Here is a 16,721-nt window from a genome sequence, read left to right on the forward strand (position 1 = left end):
TGTCGTATCAAAGACTCTTTATTGAAAATTAGTACAGTACAAAGTTTTGTTTGTTACAAAAGTCAATAAGTTAAATCTACACAGCCAGCAAATGAAGGAGTAGGGGTGCGTTTCCGGTCAAAATTCAAAATAGCCGTTTTTCCTAGCAGCCCCTTCCCCTCCAGAGGTCACTGACCTTGCTTGTTTCTAAAAGTGCCTAAATGAGTCATTTACAAAGCACATTTTCACTTGTTTGGTCCAAAACATTGTTTAACAGAGCTGCAACAAAGCACAACATGTGTCATGTGACCGCAACAGCCTTTGTAAACATGACAGGAACATGGAGGTTATGCACGTGGGTCCCGCCAGCAGCATCAGTAACCTTGCATGGAGGCAGAGCTTAAAAGGTGTCTTCCTACCCCCACCAAAATAATTGTTCAGAGCTAAAGTACCTAATAAATAATCCATCTATACATATCAAACTGTCACGTGCACGCGCATCAAGTGTCACAGATGGCAGCAGGCCACATGTTGGCATGTGCAGCAGAGGAGCAGCAGGAAATAAAAAATAAGGACAGGAGGGCTGAGCCTTGAGTGAAGCCCCACCCGGGTCAGCAGCATACAGGGCACTAAATCAAACACACGCCAAACCTGGTCCATGACAGAGAAGCTCCGCCTCCTCAATCCAGTTTCTCTAGTACTGAGGGCACATAGACCAGACTCAGCTCGCTGCCAAAGTCGCACACAATGGCGGCATTGTCCAGCACCAGCAGCTGGCGCACGCCTTGCCCGTCGCTGCTCGGACCCAAGTAGACCGTCTGGATGAGGTCACCGTAGTTGAGGTCCCAGAAGGAGACGCAGCCCAAGCCACCTGTCACCAGGAGAGACTCTGAGATGAGACCCAGACTGGCGCCGCAGCCCGCTTCCTGTTCCACACACACACACACACACACACACACACTGAGGAATATGTCCAACACTTCTAAAGAGGAACATGACGTCGGAACCAACCTGCTGGATGGAGTAGAGCTTGATTGCCGTGTTGCGATCCCAAACACAGATGAGGTCCTCCAGTCCCGAGCTGATGACACATGACGTGGTGCACACCAGTGAGGTGACGTCGCCACGGTGCCCATAAACATGGTGGACGCGGATGCCACTCAGGACGTCCCACAGGCAGATGGCGCCGTCCTGGCCGCCGCTCGCCAGAGCCATGGTCTGAAGAAAGGATGAAAACATGATTGGTTATTTTATGTCCAGCACATTGACAGCGTTTCATTGGTCATAAAACCGGAAATGACCTGGTCGATGTAAATGGCGGTGATCCCCCCTGAATGACCTTGCAGGGTGAAGAGGCAGCACGAGTCCTCCAGACGGTAAACCTGACAAAAAAGACATTAGTCGTATTGTCAACCATCTTTACCAGCCAGGTATCCCACCAAGCGCCGCTCTTACCCTAACAGTGTGATCATGGCTGCCGGTGACCACCCTGCCGGCGGCGGCCCGCAACACCGTGATGGGCTTCTGGTGTGCACACTGCACCGAGCGTGTCAGCGTGCAACTGATGGTGTCCTCGGACCCTCGACCCGCTGCGCCTGAATACAAGATAAACAAGGTGACGACGGCGCTTGGGCGGTGTGCGGATGGCAGCTCACCTCGGAGATGAAGTAGAGGTTTGTTGACGTCGACGCTGAAGAAATCCAACGAGCCGTTGAGACGCGCCGCCACAATTCTGAGCAACAAAAACGACCGCACATGTCAGTTGACCTTTGCATCGGGTGAGCCTGATTTAAAAGCGACTCGGCCACCTGTTGTCCAGGAAGACGAGAGCTGTGATTCCAGAGGCGCCGCCGTCGTTGCTGCAGCATAGACATCCCTCCACACCGTCCCACAGCTGGAAGTACAGGATGGGGCAAAGGTGAGGACGCAGGTCAAAGATCAGGACTCAAAAATGTGGACACACCTCTAAAACACCATTGCTCCGCCCCACAGCAATTAGAGTCCCACTAAACTCCATGGCCCACACTGATCCTTCCACGACACTCATGTCATGGACGGGGGGCGGAGCAGCAGCCTCCCCCAGGGAAGGTCGGCTGTGGACCGTCTTGGTTGAGGGCGGCGAGGAGGGACAGAAATACGCAGATGGCGATGGCGACTTGTTCTCCCTGTAGACCGTCGCCACCAGGCTGCCGAAGTCAAAGCCCCCCCTGTTGGGCAGCGAGGTGCGAGGGCAGGGTGGCGGGGAGAAGTTGATGTCGATGAGCGGCGTCATATCAAGATGGCCTTCGAAGCGAGATGAGCGGTGCCTTAACAGGTGGCCCTCCTCCTCTGAGGCATCGCAACCTCCGGCGCTTGAATCGTCCAAGTTGGGCGCTGCAGTGGAAGCGTCCCAGGAAACGCTTCTGAGTTGGACACAGTAAAACAGCCCAAATAAGCTGGGGTCAAAGGTGGCGTCTCGCAGGAGGTCCGTCTTACCCGAGCTTGGGGATGACAGTCAGGCAGTCCCCCGTCAAAGCGTCCCACACCCGAATCTGTCCCGCCAGGCAGCAGCTCGCCAGCAGCATCCCATCACTGGCCAGACACTCGATGTCCTGCAGGAAGAGGTCAAAGTTGAAGATGAAATCAAGTTGGTCACACATAGAAGTCGGCTGCTTCCCCACCATCATGTGACCGCTCAGTAGGAGCGGCGAGATCTCGCTGACAGGCGGCCCGTAACCATAGCCGTCGCAGGGTAGTTCCCCTCGGCGACGCCGCCGCCGGTCCCTCTGACCGTAGTTGCGTGGGCAAAGAACCCGGTAGAGACAGAAGAGCAGCAAGACCAGCAGGACGCCGGCCGCCAGACCCAGAGCTGCCACCCTGGATGACAACACAGGAAGGTTTGACACCAGCAAACACGACATCCTGCCCCCCCACCACACACACTCAGACAGCGTCCTGATATGTCTTACACAAGGCCAAAGGTTGACCTTCATTACATTATACAACTTGACCTGAATGTCCCGCCCCCACCAAGACAGCACAGCCAGCTATCAATCACATACCCATAAACGTAGAATTGGGTTAAGGCCAAAGTTGGGTCAAGGTTCTCATGCTATGTACATAAAGATGCTGACTCAGCTTAGCAACGTCACATCTGTGCTTGTGTAAGCATGCCACTACTCACTTGTAGAGCGTCAGGTCCGTCTGAAGATCTGTGACCTTGGGAATGGGCGGCAGAGGGCGCTGGGTGTCCTGGGGGTGCCGCGCATCGATGGCTTCCTGGGGGTTCAGGTGAAGGGTGACCGGGATGACGGGCAGGATGCTGATGTACCTGAAAGACCAGACCAGAGGTTTGTTAGCAAGATGGCGTCTATAGAAACCAAGTCAGAACTCAGTGACAGGTCAAGGTCAAATTATATAGCATATTTCCAACTGCTCAAAGTATTTATAGGTCTCTAAGGCATTATGGAAGCTAACACACCAACATGTCACCATGCTGAGTGTGACAATAAAGCGACACTAAAAGCAGGTCTAATCTAATGTGGGTTCACCTCTTGGCTAACGTGATGTTGTAGTAGCTGAAGAGTGAAGGCCAGTGTCTGAAAGACAACTTCCTCCATACTTCTTCATCTCCAGACCCCCACGTGATCTGGGGTACAGCAGGTGGAGGCTGCAGGAAGGGCTCCGCCTCGGAGCCAGGGTGTCCCTGTGGTTGGTTCTCGGGTAACGGCGTCGGGTCTGGCACCCAACGCTCAGTGAGGGTGCTGGTGGGATCTCCTCCACGAAAGACGGGGGCCACGTCCAGGTGGGGGTTCAGGCCTCCGCCTCCGGGATCTCCCAGAGTGCTTTGCTCTGATACCTGTGCGGCCAGGTAGGTGCGAAGTCCAGCCGGGTCGGTATAGACAAGAATACCGATCCAGATCACAGTGCTGACCTGGAAAACAAGCACAGATAATGAAGGATACTTAGACCTACGTTCCTTGGATGAATCTCACTGGATCTGCTCCATGTGCAAAGCAGAGTATTATTCCCACCATGATGATGCGTTGAGCCAGGCGCGTGCGAGCCAGGAAGTAGGCCAGTCGAAGCCTCTTGGGGGGGCGCAGGGGCCTATGGGTGTGCAGGTTGATGGTGTGAGGGGAGGGCCGTGGGGGAGGGCGCACTCGCTGTGGGCCGGGCTTGGGTGGAGGCATGTGCCTGTGCAGGTCAACCAGCTGGAAAGAGGAAGGCCATTTTAGTTGCTTAGAACTGTATTGAAATACAACTCATTCATCTTCTCTATTATTACAATTAAGTCTTGTAAATAAAATAACACTATTTAATTGCATCCAACTAAATTTGAATGCAAAAAATATTAGAAATAAGGGTGATTATTTGATTTGAAAAATTATACACAAAAATGTTTATTTTACTCTGCCATTAAAGGTAAGGTAGGGTAATTAGGGTCAACATTAGGTGCTGAAAAAAAACATTACTTTTAAAACGATAGCAGCAGCTACTTTAATCGCTTCCATGCTAATGAAAGTTGGTTGATTTCGTCATAGAGTTCTTTGTGACCACTAAGACGTGTGTGTGTGTGTGTGTGTGTGTGTGTGTGTATACCTCCATGCGACGGATGTCAATGGACAACACGGTGGTGAAGAAGAACATCTGCAGGAAGAAGTCCGACACCAGACCCACAACAGCGAACAAACAGAACTCCTGCAAGGATAACTGTTAGTCAGTCAAGAACTTTCAGGTCCGGGTGAGGCTAGTACAAGCACACAAGGTCCACACCTGGATTGCTGGCACGAATGTGAAGTATCCGATGAGGATGATGCCCAGCTCAGTGGCCATGTTCTTCATGATGGACCAGCTCTCGTTACTCAGGCCTGTAGACAGAAGCTCAAAGTCAAAACATGTTCTTTCCACAACACCTCCGTCGTTATGACGTCTCACCCTGAGCGATGCGTAGCTTGACCTCCAGGTCAACGGGCGTGGACACCACGGACTTGGTGAGGACCAAGACATTCTCCAGGCCAATCACCACTACCAGGTACGGGAAGATCTCCCTTGCAGAGAGGAAACAAACAATGAAGATGAAACCCAAGTCATAATCATATACTGAAAATGATTATCCTAATGAACCTAAAGCACAGGTTCAGCTATTATATGCCAATTTCTATAGTAATCATTTCCTGATGCAGATCTAAGATAAGATGTGTGCCATTTAGGATGTTACATCAGACAACACGGATGACTGGTTGTGACACGGAGCAGTTCAGCCAATGGAGGGTGAGCATGGATGTGCACCAACGGTGGTGTTGTCACACCATCATGGCTGCTTTCTAATAACGGTCAAGTGATTGGATGTACACTTGTGTCACTATCATGATACCACCGGGCCCCTCACCAAGTCCCGCCCACATTATTTGTCCTCCATGTGAGCAAGTAAACATTAACACAAATCACTGCAAGGTCAACACAGAGGAAATAGGCCAGTGATAAGCGTCTGTGTGTGTGTGTGTGTGTGTGTGTGTGTGCCGAGAAATGTGGTGAGGACATGTAAAAGCACCGTTCCATCTAATGTGCAAGGTTAGCACCCATGATGATGTCTATGTGTGTGTGCTGACAAGATATAAGGGGTAAGAATTCAACATGGTGTGCAGCCTACCCTCCATTGAGCGTGGGCGTCAGGCCGAAGAGCGTGCACAGCCCCACAGACATGAGCAGGGAACTGAGCACCGTGACCACAGCAGCCAGGGCCAGACCCCACTTGGACTTCACCAGGTCGATCTTTCCTGCAAGGAGGGGGCAACAAGAAAGATGCATAAAGCTTGATTCGTTCTCAAAGTACAGACACACACCAGGAAGAGCACAAGGGAATGAACACACACCACTTTGACTGAGATGCAGCAGAAAAGTAACATCACACAACAGTGGTTGCCATATTTAATTATTATTCATACTTTGTACTGTACATTACAACACCCCCTTTTTTATTTTTACTTTGATCTTTCCAGGAACTAAATCCATGCCAGTTTTGTCAGTATAGCTGCTCACGCATCCTCATAGCTGAACGCAATTATTTGTAATCATTCGCGCTAAAAGGCATTAAAAACCAGCGCTCCATTAGCGAGGTGCATGGTAGCATTTGCAACACTAATGGCACATGTTTACCGCAAGAACAAAGGAACGTGACCGTGCATGTGTGCTATGTTCAATACAAGGAAGTGTACTCCAGCTTCCTATTCAAACAAGGTGAAAGTTAAACCTTCATGCGGTGCACTTTGTCCACTGAGCTAATGTTTGTCATGGCAGCTGTCCAGAGGTCAGCTGTGAGTGTACAACATTCCCGCGAGGAGAGATGGGAGGGAGGATTATCCTCACACCCGAATAAACAAAGCCTTCAAGCGCGGCTCAGAAAGTCAGACTCCGAGAGGAAGAGACAGGAAGTGGTACTGACGTGTGGAGAAGTAGATGTAGGCGAACAGGATGATGTATGTGGACACCAGGGGGATGAGCTCTGCCACACCGATCTCCTCCTTGAAGTGTACATGGACCATGCGCTCTTCTTTCAGGCTGCAGTTGGACGGGTGGAGATGCTTCAGACGAGACCGAAGGCTGCTGAGGAACCTTCACAACACAGATTTACAAGTCAACGTCAGCCTTTTTGGACTGATCTGAGAGCAAGCAGTCACACGGCAACACTCACCAGCTACAATACATGACTATGGTACACGCTCCGCCGTACCATCATGACCATGTGTAACAATTTTGAGACGCAAAACATGAGGAGGAGCCTGGAGCGGTGTCATACCTTGCGTGGTAGCTGGACAGCACCATTGTGATTGTATATGTCACCACCCTCTTCCTGTTGTAGTGACTCACACCTGTGTGCTTCCCCGGAACGCCAAACAGCAGATCTGGAACGCATCAACATCACAATAAGAACAACTCAAGCGGTGGTATACATACAATCATATTCCAAGTCAACATTGACCACAACATACTTAATACAAACTTTACATACATAAATCATAATGCATGTATGAAAATGTACAAATTCATCATTTTAACCACAATCATGCATGTGTGCGTGTATTTCTCTCAATGTCCGTTATCCTAATCCCCCCTGCATGCATGCACCCCAATTTTGTTGTACAAGAACTATCGCACTACATAACTATGTGCATGTGTGTGTCAATAATAATCAAACCCCCACAAGACCCTTCAGCAATAACATTGGCAGTCAAAATAAAAGCTGAGGCGTGATGGAGCAGCAAACACTGTGAGGTGTTAGCAACATACTAGCCTAGCCTAACCTAACCTTCACTGTGTCACAAATCATTTAGAAACTTCACCTCTCAGCGTGGCAGACGTGTGAAGCCCTTTGGGTTCATGCATCTGGATGGTCTTGAGGGGATTGGGGTCCGAGTCGAAGATCTCCCGTTGGTTCTGCCAGTAGTTGGCAGGAGAGATGAGAAGGCAGCCGTGCTCCGGCAGGACTGACCGCATCCGCCGTAACCCGGGCAACAGGTCTGTTACCTGGAGGCACAGGGACTCCAGACTGCGAAGACCGGAGCTGAACGGAGAAGAACACCAACCACAAGTCAACAACTGTATTTTTCTTCCTGTTAAGCATCACATTAAAGTATTCTAATACAGTGGTTCTCAACCGGTGTGGCTGTGGGCTCAAAGGCTCAAAGACAAACCTAATTGCAAATATTTTCAGATATCTTATATTTTAAGAGACTGTTTTCAACACAAAATGAGATGCAGCGCTGAGACGCTGCCTCTTTATGGCGTGCTTTTTTCTCCATCAGATATCTGCAGTTATGTGCTCCTTTTCCACTCAAGTTTGACAAAGTCTCCCAGAAACGTGGTTTGCATCTCAAAGCAAAAGCGGGAGGTTCACAAACATTGGGTCGCTACATTACTTTAAAAAAATAAAATAAAAAATCCTACCCAAAGACTGGAGACCCACTTTTTGACCCCGACCCACCAGTTGAGAACCAGTGGAGACAGTTCAAAGATGTCTACTGTGCTAAAGTGGAAACAACTAAAGGATTGGCATACGTGCATGAGGTTGGTCACTAACCCGTCAGTGTGCACGTGGTTGCGGATCTCATCCAGCAGGCTGAAGACTCTGCCCAGCGGTGAGCGAAAGACGTCCACTGGCACCAAGCTGTTGTCCCACGGAGACACGGCTGCCTTGACCAACACTTGCTGGATGTAGGCCACTGGAGGTCCTTCATACTGTCAATAATAAACATTAATGTAATTACAATAACATATCTTCATCTCATATTTCAATAATAATCAATTCAGTGTTTGGGCTGTCACCTAATACATTTGGACTGCTACGAATATGGACCACTACCCACTACCCCACTCCCAGAACACCACAGGTAGACTGCAGTCCCATGAAACCTTGTCACCAGGTGATGCTTCACTTTGCCGAGCTGAGCTGTCTCGAGGTACAATTACGTCAAACTATTTTGTGTAACTAATGAGATGTACCCAAAAATGTGGAGCCCCAAACTGTTCAACCTTAAAGGTTCCACAAGATTTTCCAAGGCTGAGATGTTGACTGTATTCGCCAACAGGTGTGACATTTACAACCAAACCACAGTCACTAAAGTGATTCTTCACACTGGACTGCTGAAGGAGGAGGGAAAGGTGTTTTCGTGTTGATTCCCTACCCAGTCAGGCCACTCTGCCAGGTCTCCCACGGGGTCATGGGAAGGGACGCTGTAGTCTCGCACCCCGGTGGTGAACTCCACAGGACCCGTCCCGGGCAGGGGGAGCCTCAATAGAGGATAGCTGTGAGAGGAGAGGTCATATGTATTATTACAACATCTTCATCTCGGACCATAAGCTTCATCAATGTGTGCACAGTAGCACCTTAACATGAACAAGAAGGTGGTCACAACTTTGACTGGTATAATGTTCCTAGGAAGGACCTGCTACCCCAGAACATGGGTGGGGCATCACTCTGAAAACACCGCCAACACAATAGTGGCAGAGTGGAGAGAACTTCCACTTGTGGGACTTAAAAGGGTAGCTTTGTGGAAATTCGGTTGATGTGGACAAATGACAGTATATACTATATACACACTATACAGGAAATGTGACAGTAATTTTGGAAAATGTGGAATTACAGAAATTACGCGAATTATTTTGGAATGTGTCGATACTTAACTTGCATGTCTGGAATAAGATGAACACTTGTGCATGATTTGGAGTGTAGTGTATAACCTACATCCTTATTACATATAACCTATAGGTTTATTTCACATAATATACTGTGTAACTTATGCCCATATATAGTTAGGAATGTTACAATATGACTTTAAAACATTTTCTGTACATTAATTAAGTATTTTCAAGGGTTTGAGAATGCAACCAAATGGGAATGTGCTGTGAGTCATGTGACCAGCCGGGTACACACCAACAGGTGAGGATGCTGGCCGAGGTGAAGAGGATGATGGGCACTGGGTAAGTGGCACACAGCAGTCCATGGCGGTAGAAGGCCGCTGAGATCTTCTCCCTCAGCTGCTCGTGCAGCGTCATCCTGGTGGGAGGGGTCAACTCCCTGCCATGGGGGCGCACGTGGTGGCCGTGGAGTGGACCTTGCAAGCCATTCAGGGAGCTGAAAGACATGGTGGCACTTCCTGTGATGGCTCATAATAGGCACGCAAGTCTTTATATTCACTCCGTCACAATTTACTGCATTTTCCTGTTCAACAACAGCTTAATACAAATCTCTTCCACACACTTAACAATGTGTGTGTGTGTGTGTGTGTGTGTGTGAAGGATGATTCCTAATGAAACAATGCGAGGTGTGACCAAGTCATCACACCACAGATCATCCCAGCTGCCTGAGTATCATGTGGTGGCGTAAACAAGCTCAAATCGTGTTTGTGAATATCGTAATTGTATTCTAAGAACATTGAATCGATCGCGAGTCGACTGGTCAGTTTGTCTTAGAAGACGTTTTGTTCTCTGCTTGGATGACAGGCGAAAGTTCTTCTATCAATTCAATACTTGAGAATACTCTTTACTACTTTTATAAAAGTAACAAATGATAAACTAATTGAACTCATTTGAAGGTGTGACAACAACAGGAAGTCAATGTTCTGACAATAACACGCAGGAAAATTTCATCACAGGTACGAATGCATCATGTGACAGAAATAAGCGCTGAATCATGACCGAAGAGTAACATGCGTCATATGTCAACAACACAGCGCTAATATGTCCACTATCAAAACATGTCTCAAACACTTGCTAACACTTCTACTACCTAACAGTATTTTCTTCAACAAATGTGCCAATACACACAGCCATTAGACAAAATAAATGTTAACAGACCTGCAAAGGTTAACCAGCTTGCCTCTGAGGTTCGGTGCGGCACGCGTGCCCTCTGCACTAAACACTTGTTTGCTGTTTTGGCTGATAAAGTTTGGCTTGTTTAGCATGTTCAAGGTTGTATAATCCCTCTGGGAAACATACCCTGCTAATTCTCTCGAGCATTTAGGTGTGTTGCTATTAATAGATGACACAGTAAACACAATGGGGAGGCCAAAAAGGAGGCGTCTGCAACTAGTAGCGACACTTAGGCCACGCCTTGTCAGAGGTAACCGCCTCTGGGACACCGCCAAGGCTCTCCATGTCTCCTCAGAGGTTTCGAAAGGAACAAAAGAGACTACATCCCTCCACCCCCACTCATGGAGGTTGAGCCATTGTTAGAAAATATTTGTGTGTCTGGACAGTTACAACATGAAGCTATGACAACACAACCAAGCTAGTAAAAATACATAAGTCTTGTGTCAGTGTTACACAAGATGAACAAAACATCATCCTATCTTCTGTCACTTTTCATCTGCATAATCATTTATGTAAACATTATGGGAACTGAAAAACTTAATGTTAACATCAGTAGAGGTATTCTCCCATCCTCTGTGCTGCTGCCAATGATGCAACGCATCCTGTCAATGTTTAAAGGGGCCCTAGGCTCCATTTGCAACTTGTCAGACTTCTACACGAGTTCCACAGAAGTGGACGTGCCATATCATGATGTGTTTTTCACTTATCCCTGGTTTTGTTTTTATGTCACTCTTGAATTTCTCACTTCACAAATTTAGAAAGTCCAAGTATGACAACCTGTGTCCAGCGGTAGACTGTGACCACTGATCAACCACCACATAGTAGCCATGATCGGGGGGGGGGGGGGGGGGGGAGGCTGCATAAATCGAGAGTTTAGGTTAAGTGGATAAAAATGCATATTTACCCTTTACACAAAGTGAGATTGTTTTATGAGTAAATACTATCAATCTAACATAATTTATCAGTCCCTTCAAGCACACATGCCTGCAGTACACCTTTAATGAAAAGACGACTTGTTAACCCTTTAACATGACACAGGTCTTCTGCTAGCTAGGTAGCCAAGCTCCAAGCAAACATAGCTGGTTAACGGGATTAAAGTCTACATGTTAACCAACAAGTAGGCGTACTCGTATCGTTAGATTACAATGACAGGGTCGTAAATACAGCATTTACATAGAATCAGAATATAATATGTTATAGAAAGACGACGTGAGCTGTCAGTGTCACGGTGCTGCTAATGCTAAGGCTAACAACAGCGTCTTACTCTGTGTAACCCTTTTTAATACTGCACATCGGTTGATTTCTAAGCGGTTATTAATTGCACGTCAACGTGCATAAACTTTAATACAAGTTTATGAGGAAACCAACGCGAGAAACATAAATGAAGTTACTAACATGGCCTAGCATTAACTGTTAGCTTAGCCGCATCTTGACCGTAAACTCATCACATGGACCTTAAGTATTTAAAAGTACAGAAATAGTAAAAGCACCTCAAGTACAAAAACACGAGCTGCACTCCGCACCGTTACTACACACAGTGGATATAATGAGCTCATCAAGAAATAAGACAATGCTAAAGTTTAATTATATCCGGTGACTGTTTCTTAAGAGGTAAATTGATGCTCGAGGCGTAAAAGGCTTTTTTCAGGTAACATTAGAAAAGAACAAATTCGTCCGATGAGCCACTTACCACTTGCACAACACAGCTAAGCTAATGCTAGCGAATGGAAGCGTCAGACTTACCTGGACAAATGTCACCAAGTCTAAGCAGAGGGATGTGTGCTCTTCTGGAACACTGGTATGCGAGTTAATGGCGAAAGAGCCAAAAAGTGTTTAATTGTTTGTTGGCATGCTTCCACTCAGGCTGACCTGCAGAACCTGCAAGTCCACAAAAGCTGCTTGTCAAAGGTCTTCTTCTTTGTCGTCTTCTGCGGCCTGTGGCAACACAGCGACCTCCAGTGTGGACGCTGCTGTCACTACAATTTTTACAGCGGATTTGAAGTACATAATTTATGCTTTCGTTTCATTCATTAATTTTCTACCGCTTATCCTCACGAGGGTCGCGGGGGTGCTGAAGCCTATCCCAGCTGTCTACGGGCGAGAGGCGGGGTACACCCTGGACTGGTCGCCAGCCAATCACAGGGCACATATAGACAAACAACCATTCACACTCACATTCATACCTATGAACAATTTGGAGTCGCCAATTAACGTTTCTATTTTGTTAATTGTTTAAAAGCAGGACTGGTTGCTTTCCAACGGACACATTTGGAAGCAAGCCCTCAATCATTCTTTTCACACCTGTGAGAGCATTTTCAACAATGGATTCCTTGTTTCTCAGTGAATTACCCAGCAACACTTGAAGGTATACAAGCATGTATTTATGAAGATGTACTGTTATCACTTGTGACAATTATTACATGATAATTTTTGAGCTTCTGTATGTCATTTAATATCATGCTGGACGCAAAGTCCAACAGTTCTCAGGAGAAGACCGGCATCCTCCTGATCAGGCATCTCATTTGTCCTCCTGCTGCTATCAAGAATGTTTGGAGACTAGAGGACAGCGCTTGACGTCCCTGGAGGAAAGAAGGAGGCTGCTTTGTCCTGGACTTTGTACTGAAATGTCTTCTTGTTGCCTTTCCGCCTGTCACACACCTCCACCTGAGCAGACACGTAGTATACTTATTGCTGTGCACTGACGCAAGCATTGCATTTGAGACAGCACTGGAGCATTCCATGCATGGTCCTGTAACAGACAATCACCTGACCATGGATGTCCCTGCAGTAGCCAGTGGGTAGACCCTGTACGTAAAGAGCCAGGCTACACTGATGAGTCAACCCCTTCAGCAGTCTCTCTGAGCCTCCATTGTCGTCATCGTCTTCACTGTCGCAACGCATCAGCATCACCACATTGCCCTGCAAAGTCAGGTCAAGGTGGTCACAGGTCGCAGGTGGTCTATGGGGTGAGGAAAGTTCTTCTCAGATGCAACAGACCTTTAGTCGGGAGCACACGGCAGCTCTGCAGTAATGGCTGAAGTCCAGCACGGCGCTCACGCCCACACCAAGACTCAGCAGCACGCTGAGGTCATCCACCAGCAGCACAGGGGGACCCCACAACATCTCTGCGCACCCCTGACTGACGCTAGAGTTCACAAACTGAAAGAGGCTACGAAGACCGGCAGCAGGATTCCTGAAGACGGAAGAAGAGGTTAAAAAAAAATCACCCACCAAACAAACAAAAAGAGGTTTCACCTAAGGAAGTCCATGGCTTCACTTCCTGTTTGGGCATCTTGTGGACTCAGGATGGACAAGGATTCATTGAGTCCCTCCAGGAATACCAGCTGACCTTTGTCCTTTGCCTGAGACAGACTGACACCCTAAAGACAATATTATTTAGCAGAACATTAGAAACAGCTCTCAAATTAATACACATAATATTATTTTACGATTAGCCAAATCATTGCCACAAATAGAGCGAAACTTCAGTATGTTCTTGTAGGACTTACCAGTCTCTGGCTGACAGCACTGTAGTGACTGAAAGACTGAGCCAGGCCCAAAAAACACACTTTACAACCAGCTAAAACATAAGACAACACTAATTACTAAACAGTTAACACAATGGTTCACACAAACAATACTATTAGTACTGTAACATTTGTTTGAGCAATATTCATGCTGATATGAGTTTTAATATCATGTCACATGATCACCTCTGAGGTAGAAGCCTAGGAAGTGATGGACGAGGAAGGAGGCATCACTCTGCCTGTCAGACAGCAGCACAAACTCTTCCTGACAGCAAGTGTGTTAGCATGTTAGCATCTGTGTTTAGTCTCTGTAGACATATCTCAAAGTGAAGATTTAGATGGGTACAAATGTCATGTCCTCACCGTCGGGAAGTCTTCCGGGCTGATGTTCAGGATGCTGTTCAACTCTGTAAACATTGTTAGCCTAACTAGCGATACGACTAGCTAACATCAAACTAGCTAACCGTCGTCATACAGCAACGCAGTCTTCAATAAATATACAAGCCAATAATCCACATGTCCTTTACAAGTAGTATATGTTAACAATAAGAAGAAGACAAGCTTGGAAGTGCCAGTCCATGCTAACTGTTGAGCAAATGTGAGGAAGTGGCGTATTACCAAAGATAGGTTCAAACAACAGTGACGGCTCACTCTTGATTAAAAATGATCTCTTCGCTGTTTTATTGTATTTTTAGGCCTGCATCATTCGTGGTACTTTACCACCAGGATGCAGAGACACATACCAACGAAACACCCACAGGCCATTATGGGAAATTTAATGAGCTTGAAGGCAACAGCATCTTCTTATTATGAAACATCTTTGTAGAGTGTTTGCGTTTTAATAGACCACTGATGGTGGCGCTCTGTAGAAACATTGACAGTCAGGATAAAACATTGTTCCACTTTCTTTGGATTTTCCTTTGGTAAATATACCAACAGATATTGGACAGATATTAAATATTTGAAAATAATAAAGATGAACCAGCAGGTCAGCACGTAGTCTGCTGTTTGGTCAGCAGATGGCGGTGTGAAGCTCTTTTCTAAAGACTACGATTAGAAAGTTATCAATCTGCATTTAATGTAGTACTAGGAATGTTATTTAATCAAATAATATATATTTGTTGGAAATACATTCTGGATGTCTATCCATAGTTTCGTTCTCTAATATAGTAACTAAATAAGCAGTTTAAATTAACTGAAGGTTGATTCTTGTAGCTGTCACTTGTGTGCTGCCATCTTACACCAGGCATTAGTTGCTAGCTGCGATTTGTTATCGGCACCTGTAGTCTAAAGCAACAAGGTAAAGATGGCGTGTCACTTCCTATTTGCACTGACCCAAAGCCAGTGTGAAGACGAGCACCAGTTGATCATGCCCATGCTGCCCCCCACCCCCCACAATGGACACCAACACACGTGCGTGAAATTAGTGCATTCATTTCAGCAGAGCTGCTTGTAGAAGCCACACGTGCACTCGGTGAGTTTTATGTGCGTGTGCATTGCAGACAACGAGCACGGTGCTATGTTAGGACGCGTTTCCTCATGGCAGCTGCTGATTGGCTGAAGAGGTGGTGGAATGATGCTGTTAGCATCCAGCAGAAGCCTTTGTGATTGGCTGACGACCACACTTGCGCGCGCGCACACGCATGAATGCACAAATCATGCATGCATGCAAATTTGCATGACACACGCACACAGCAATGAACACGCACTGAGTAATGTAGTTCATAGGTGCACATCATACCTACATGAGTGTGCTCAAACAATGGGTCGTAATTGACAAGCAACATGGCCACGCCCTCAGACGTCTGCTTGAGTCACACGACCTTGAATGTAATGCTGTAAAGTGCTGAGCCATATTCTATGGTTGTACACCAGGATGTTTTTTTAATTTAACAATAAAAACAAACAATAAAACATTGTGCGTCTTCTTGAATCGAAATGAAACAGCGCCCCCTCTGTCTTGAGATATCATCAACAGGTGAAGGCGAAGTAGTGATCCTGCTAAGATCATCACTGGTTAGTTTGCTATTTACTGCATCAACCCTGAAGAACATTCTAACATTAGTGGACGTACGCGTCTATTTAAGGTGTACAAATAAGCGCACCCCTCCTCCACCCTTGCAGAGTTGGTCATGTGATGCCCACTTGTTGCCATGGCAGCCGCTACTCGTACTTGGCTTCATTGTGTGTGTTTGTTTCCTTCTTTTCTTCTTCAGGATAAAATGTTTCTCTACCCCACCCCCCTCCATCCTTAATTTATTTGAGGAGACACAACGACACCCAGGAGCCCCTCCCCCATGGGAAGCATTGACCACAATAAGCTCTTTAATCCATTCATGTCTCAACATTCCTAAACACAACATGGACAAAGACTGTGTGTGCGTATGCTCCTGCTGTGTATCATTTCTGTACACTACTTGTGTGTCAGTGTGAATGTGTAGTTAGTGTGTGTGTGTCATTGTGATATTTTGAAAAGAGCGTGTGAAGCTGCCAGATGCTTTGTGCACGTATGAATGTACGTCTGCACGTGAGCACTGCTATACTATGTGTGTGTGTGTGTTCATATGCAAATATGTTTAGGGAAAAGAAAGCACTTTTCACATGGGGACTTTATGAAAGAACAGTGTCTCTAAACTCCGCCCAATTTAGTGTCTCACGATGGACGTGTTGACTAATTCTTCTTGCCGCTGAAATGAATAAAAAGAAAAAAAACTAGCTTTACTTCTTGTTTCCATGACAACGTGAGAAGTGCTGAATGTACTACAAAATGCTGCTGAAAGTACTCGATGGCGATGGTTCTCATGTTTGGGTTAGTACAGCACTTGTCTATCAGTAGCAGCGCTTTCAAATTGCATCTATTTTAGT

At 46.7% G+C, this 16,721-nt stretch overlaps 2 protein-coding genes across 5 annotated transcripts; both read right to left on the bottom strand.

Moving 5' to 3' along the window:
• Positions 1 to 2: 2 nt before the first annotated feature.
• Positions 3 to 12,270, bottom strand: scap (SREBF chaperone). 4 transcript variants are annotated; one of them, XM_058053308.2, is made up of 23 exons: positions 10,315 to 10,634; positions 9,392 to 9,592; positions 8,643 to 8,763; positions 8,039 to 8,196; positions 7,302 to 7,522; positions 6,758 to 6,863; positions 6,404 to 6,573; positions 5,612 to 5,738; positions 4,897 to 5,009; positions 4,735 to 4,829; positions 4,561 to 4,659; positions 3,993 to 4,172; positions 3,510 to 3,892; positions 3,143 to 3,289; positions 2,640 to 2,835; positions 2,455 to 2,570; positions 1,943 to 2,381; positions 1,788 to 1,873; positions 1,635 to 1,711; positions 1,435 to 1,574; positions 1,281 to 1,361; positions 991 to 1,197; positions 3 to 905 (listed from the first exon to the last, which is right to left on the bottom strand). In XM_058053308.2, exons 1-23 carry the CDS (start codon positions 10,419 to 10,421, stop codon positions 660 to 662), a joined length of 3,816 nt encoding a protein of 1,271 aa, XP_057909291.2. In that variant the 5' UTR covers positions 10,422 to 10,634; the 3' UTR covers positions 3 to 659. The 4 variants fall into 4 exon arrangements, with proteins under 4 accessions (XP_057909291.2, XP_057909292.2, XP_057909290.2 ...); XM_058053309.2 differs by lacking the exon at positions 10,315 to 10,634 and adding an exon at positions 12,073 to 12,270 and having other exon boundaries at positions 1,435 to 1,711; XM_058053307.2 differs by having other exon boundaries at positions 1,435 to 1,711; positions 1,943 to 2,378; positions 10,315 to 10,639.
• A 308-nt stretch (positions 12,271 to 12,578) lies between these two features.
• Positions 12,579 to 14,769, bottom strand: elp6 (elongator acetyltransferase complex subunit 6). The gene is made up of 7 exons (XM_058053310.2): positions 14,220 to 14,769; positions 14,043 to 14,121; positions 13,839 to 13,909; positions 13,585 to 13,709; positions 13,327 to 13,522; positions 13,096 to 13,248; positions 12,579 to 12,993 (listed from the first exon to the last, which is right to left on the bottom strand). The coding sequence occupies exons 1-7, from the start codon at positions 14,271 to 14,273 to the stop codon at positions 12,886 to 12,888; spliced, it is 786 nt and encodes a 261-aa protein (XP_057909293.2). The 5' UTR covers positions 14,274 to 14,769; the 3' UTR covers positions 12,579 to 12,885.
• Positions 14,770 to 16,721: the final 1,952 nt, after the last annotated feature.

This window comes from Doryrhamphus excisus, linkage group LG5, assembly GCF_037039965.1.
Source record: "Doryrhamphus excisus strain RoL-2023G ecotype Guam linkage group LG5, RoL_Dexc_Guam_v1.1, whole genome shotgun sequence".
NCBI classification, from domain to species: domain Eukaryota; kingdom Metazoa; phylum Chordata; class Actinopteri; order Syngnathiformes; family Syngnathidae; genus Doryrhamphus; species Doryrhamphus excisus.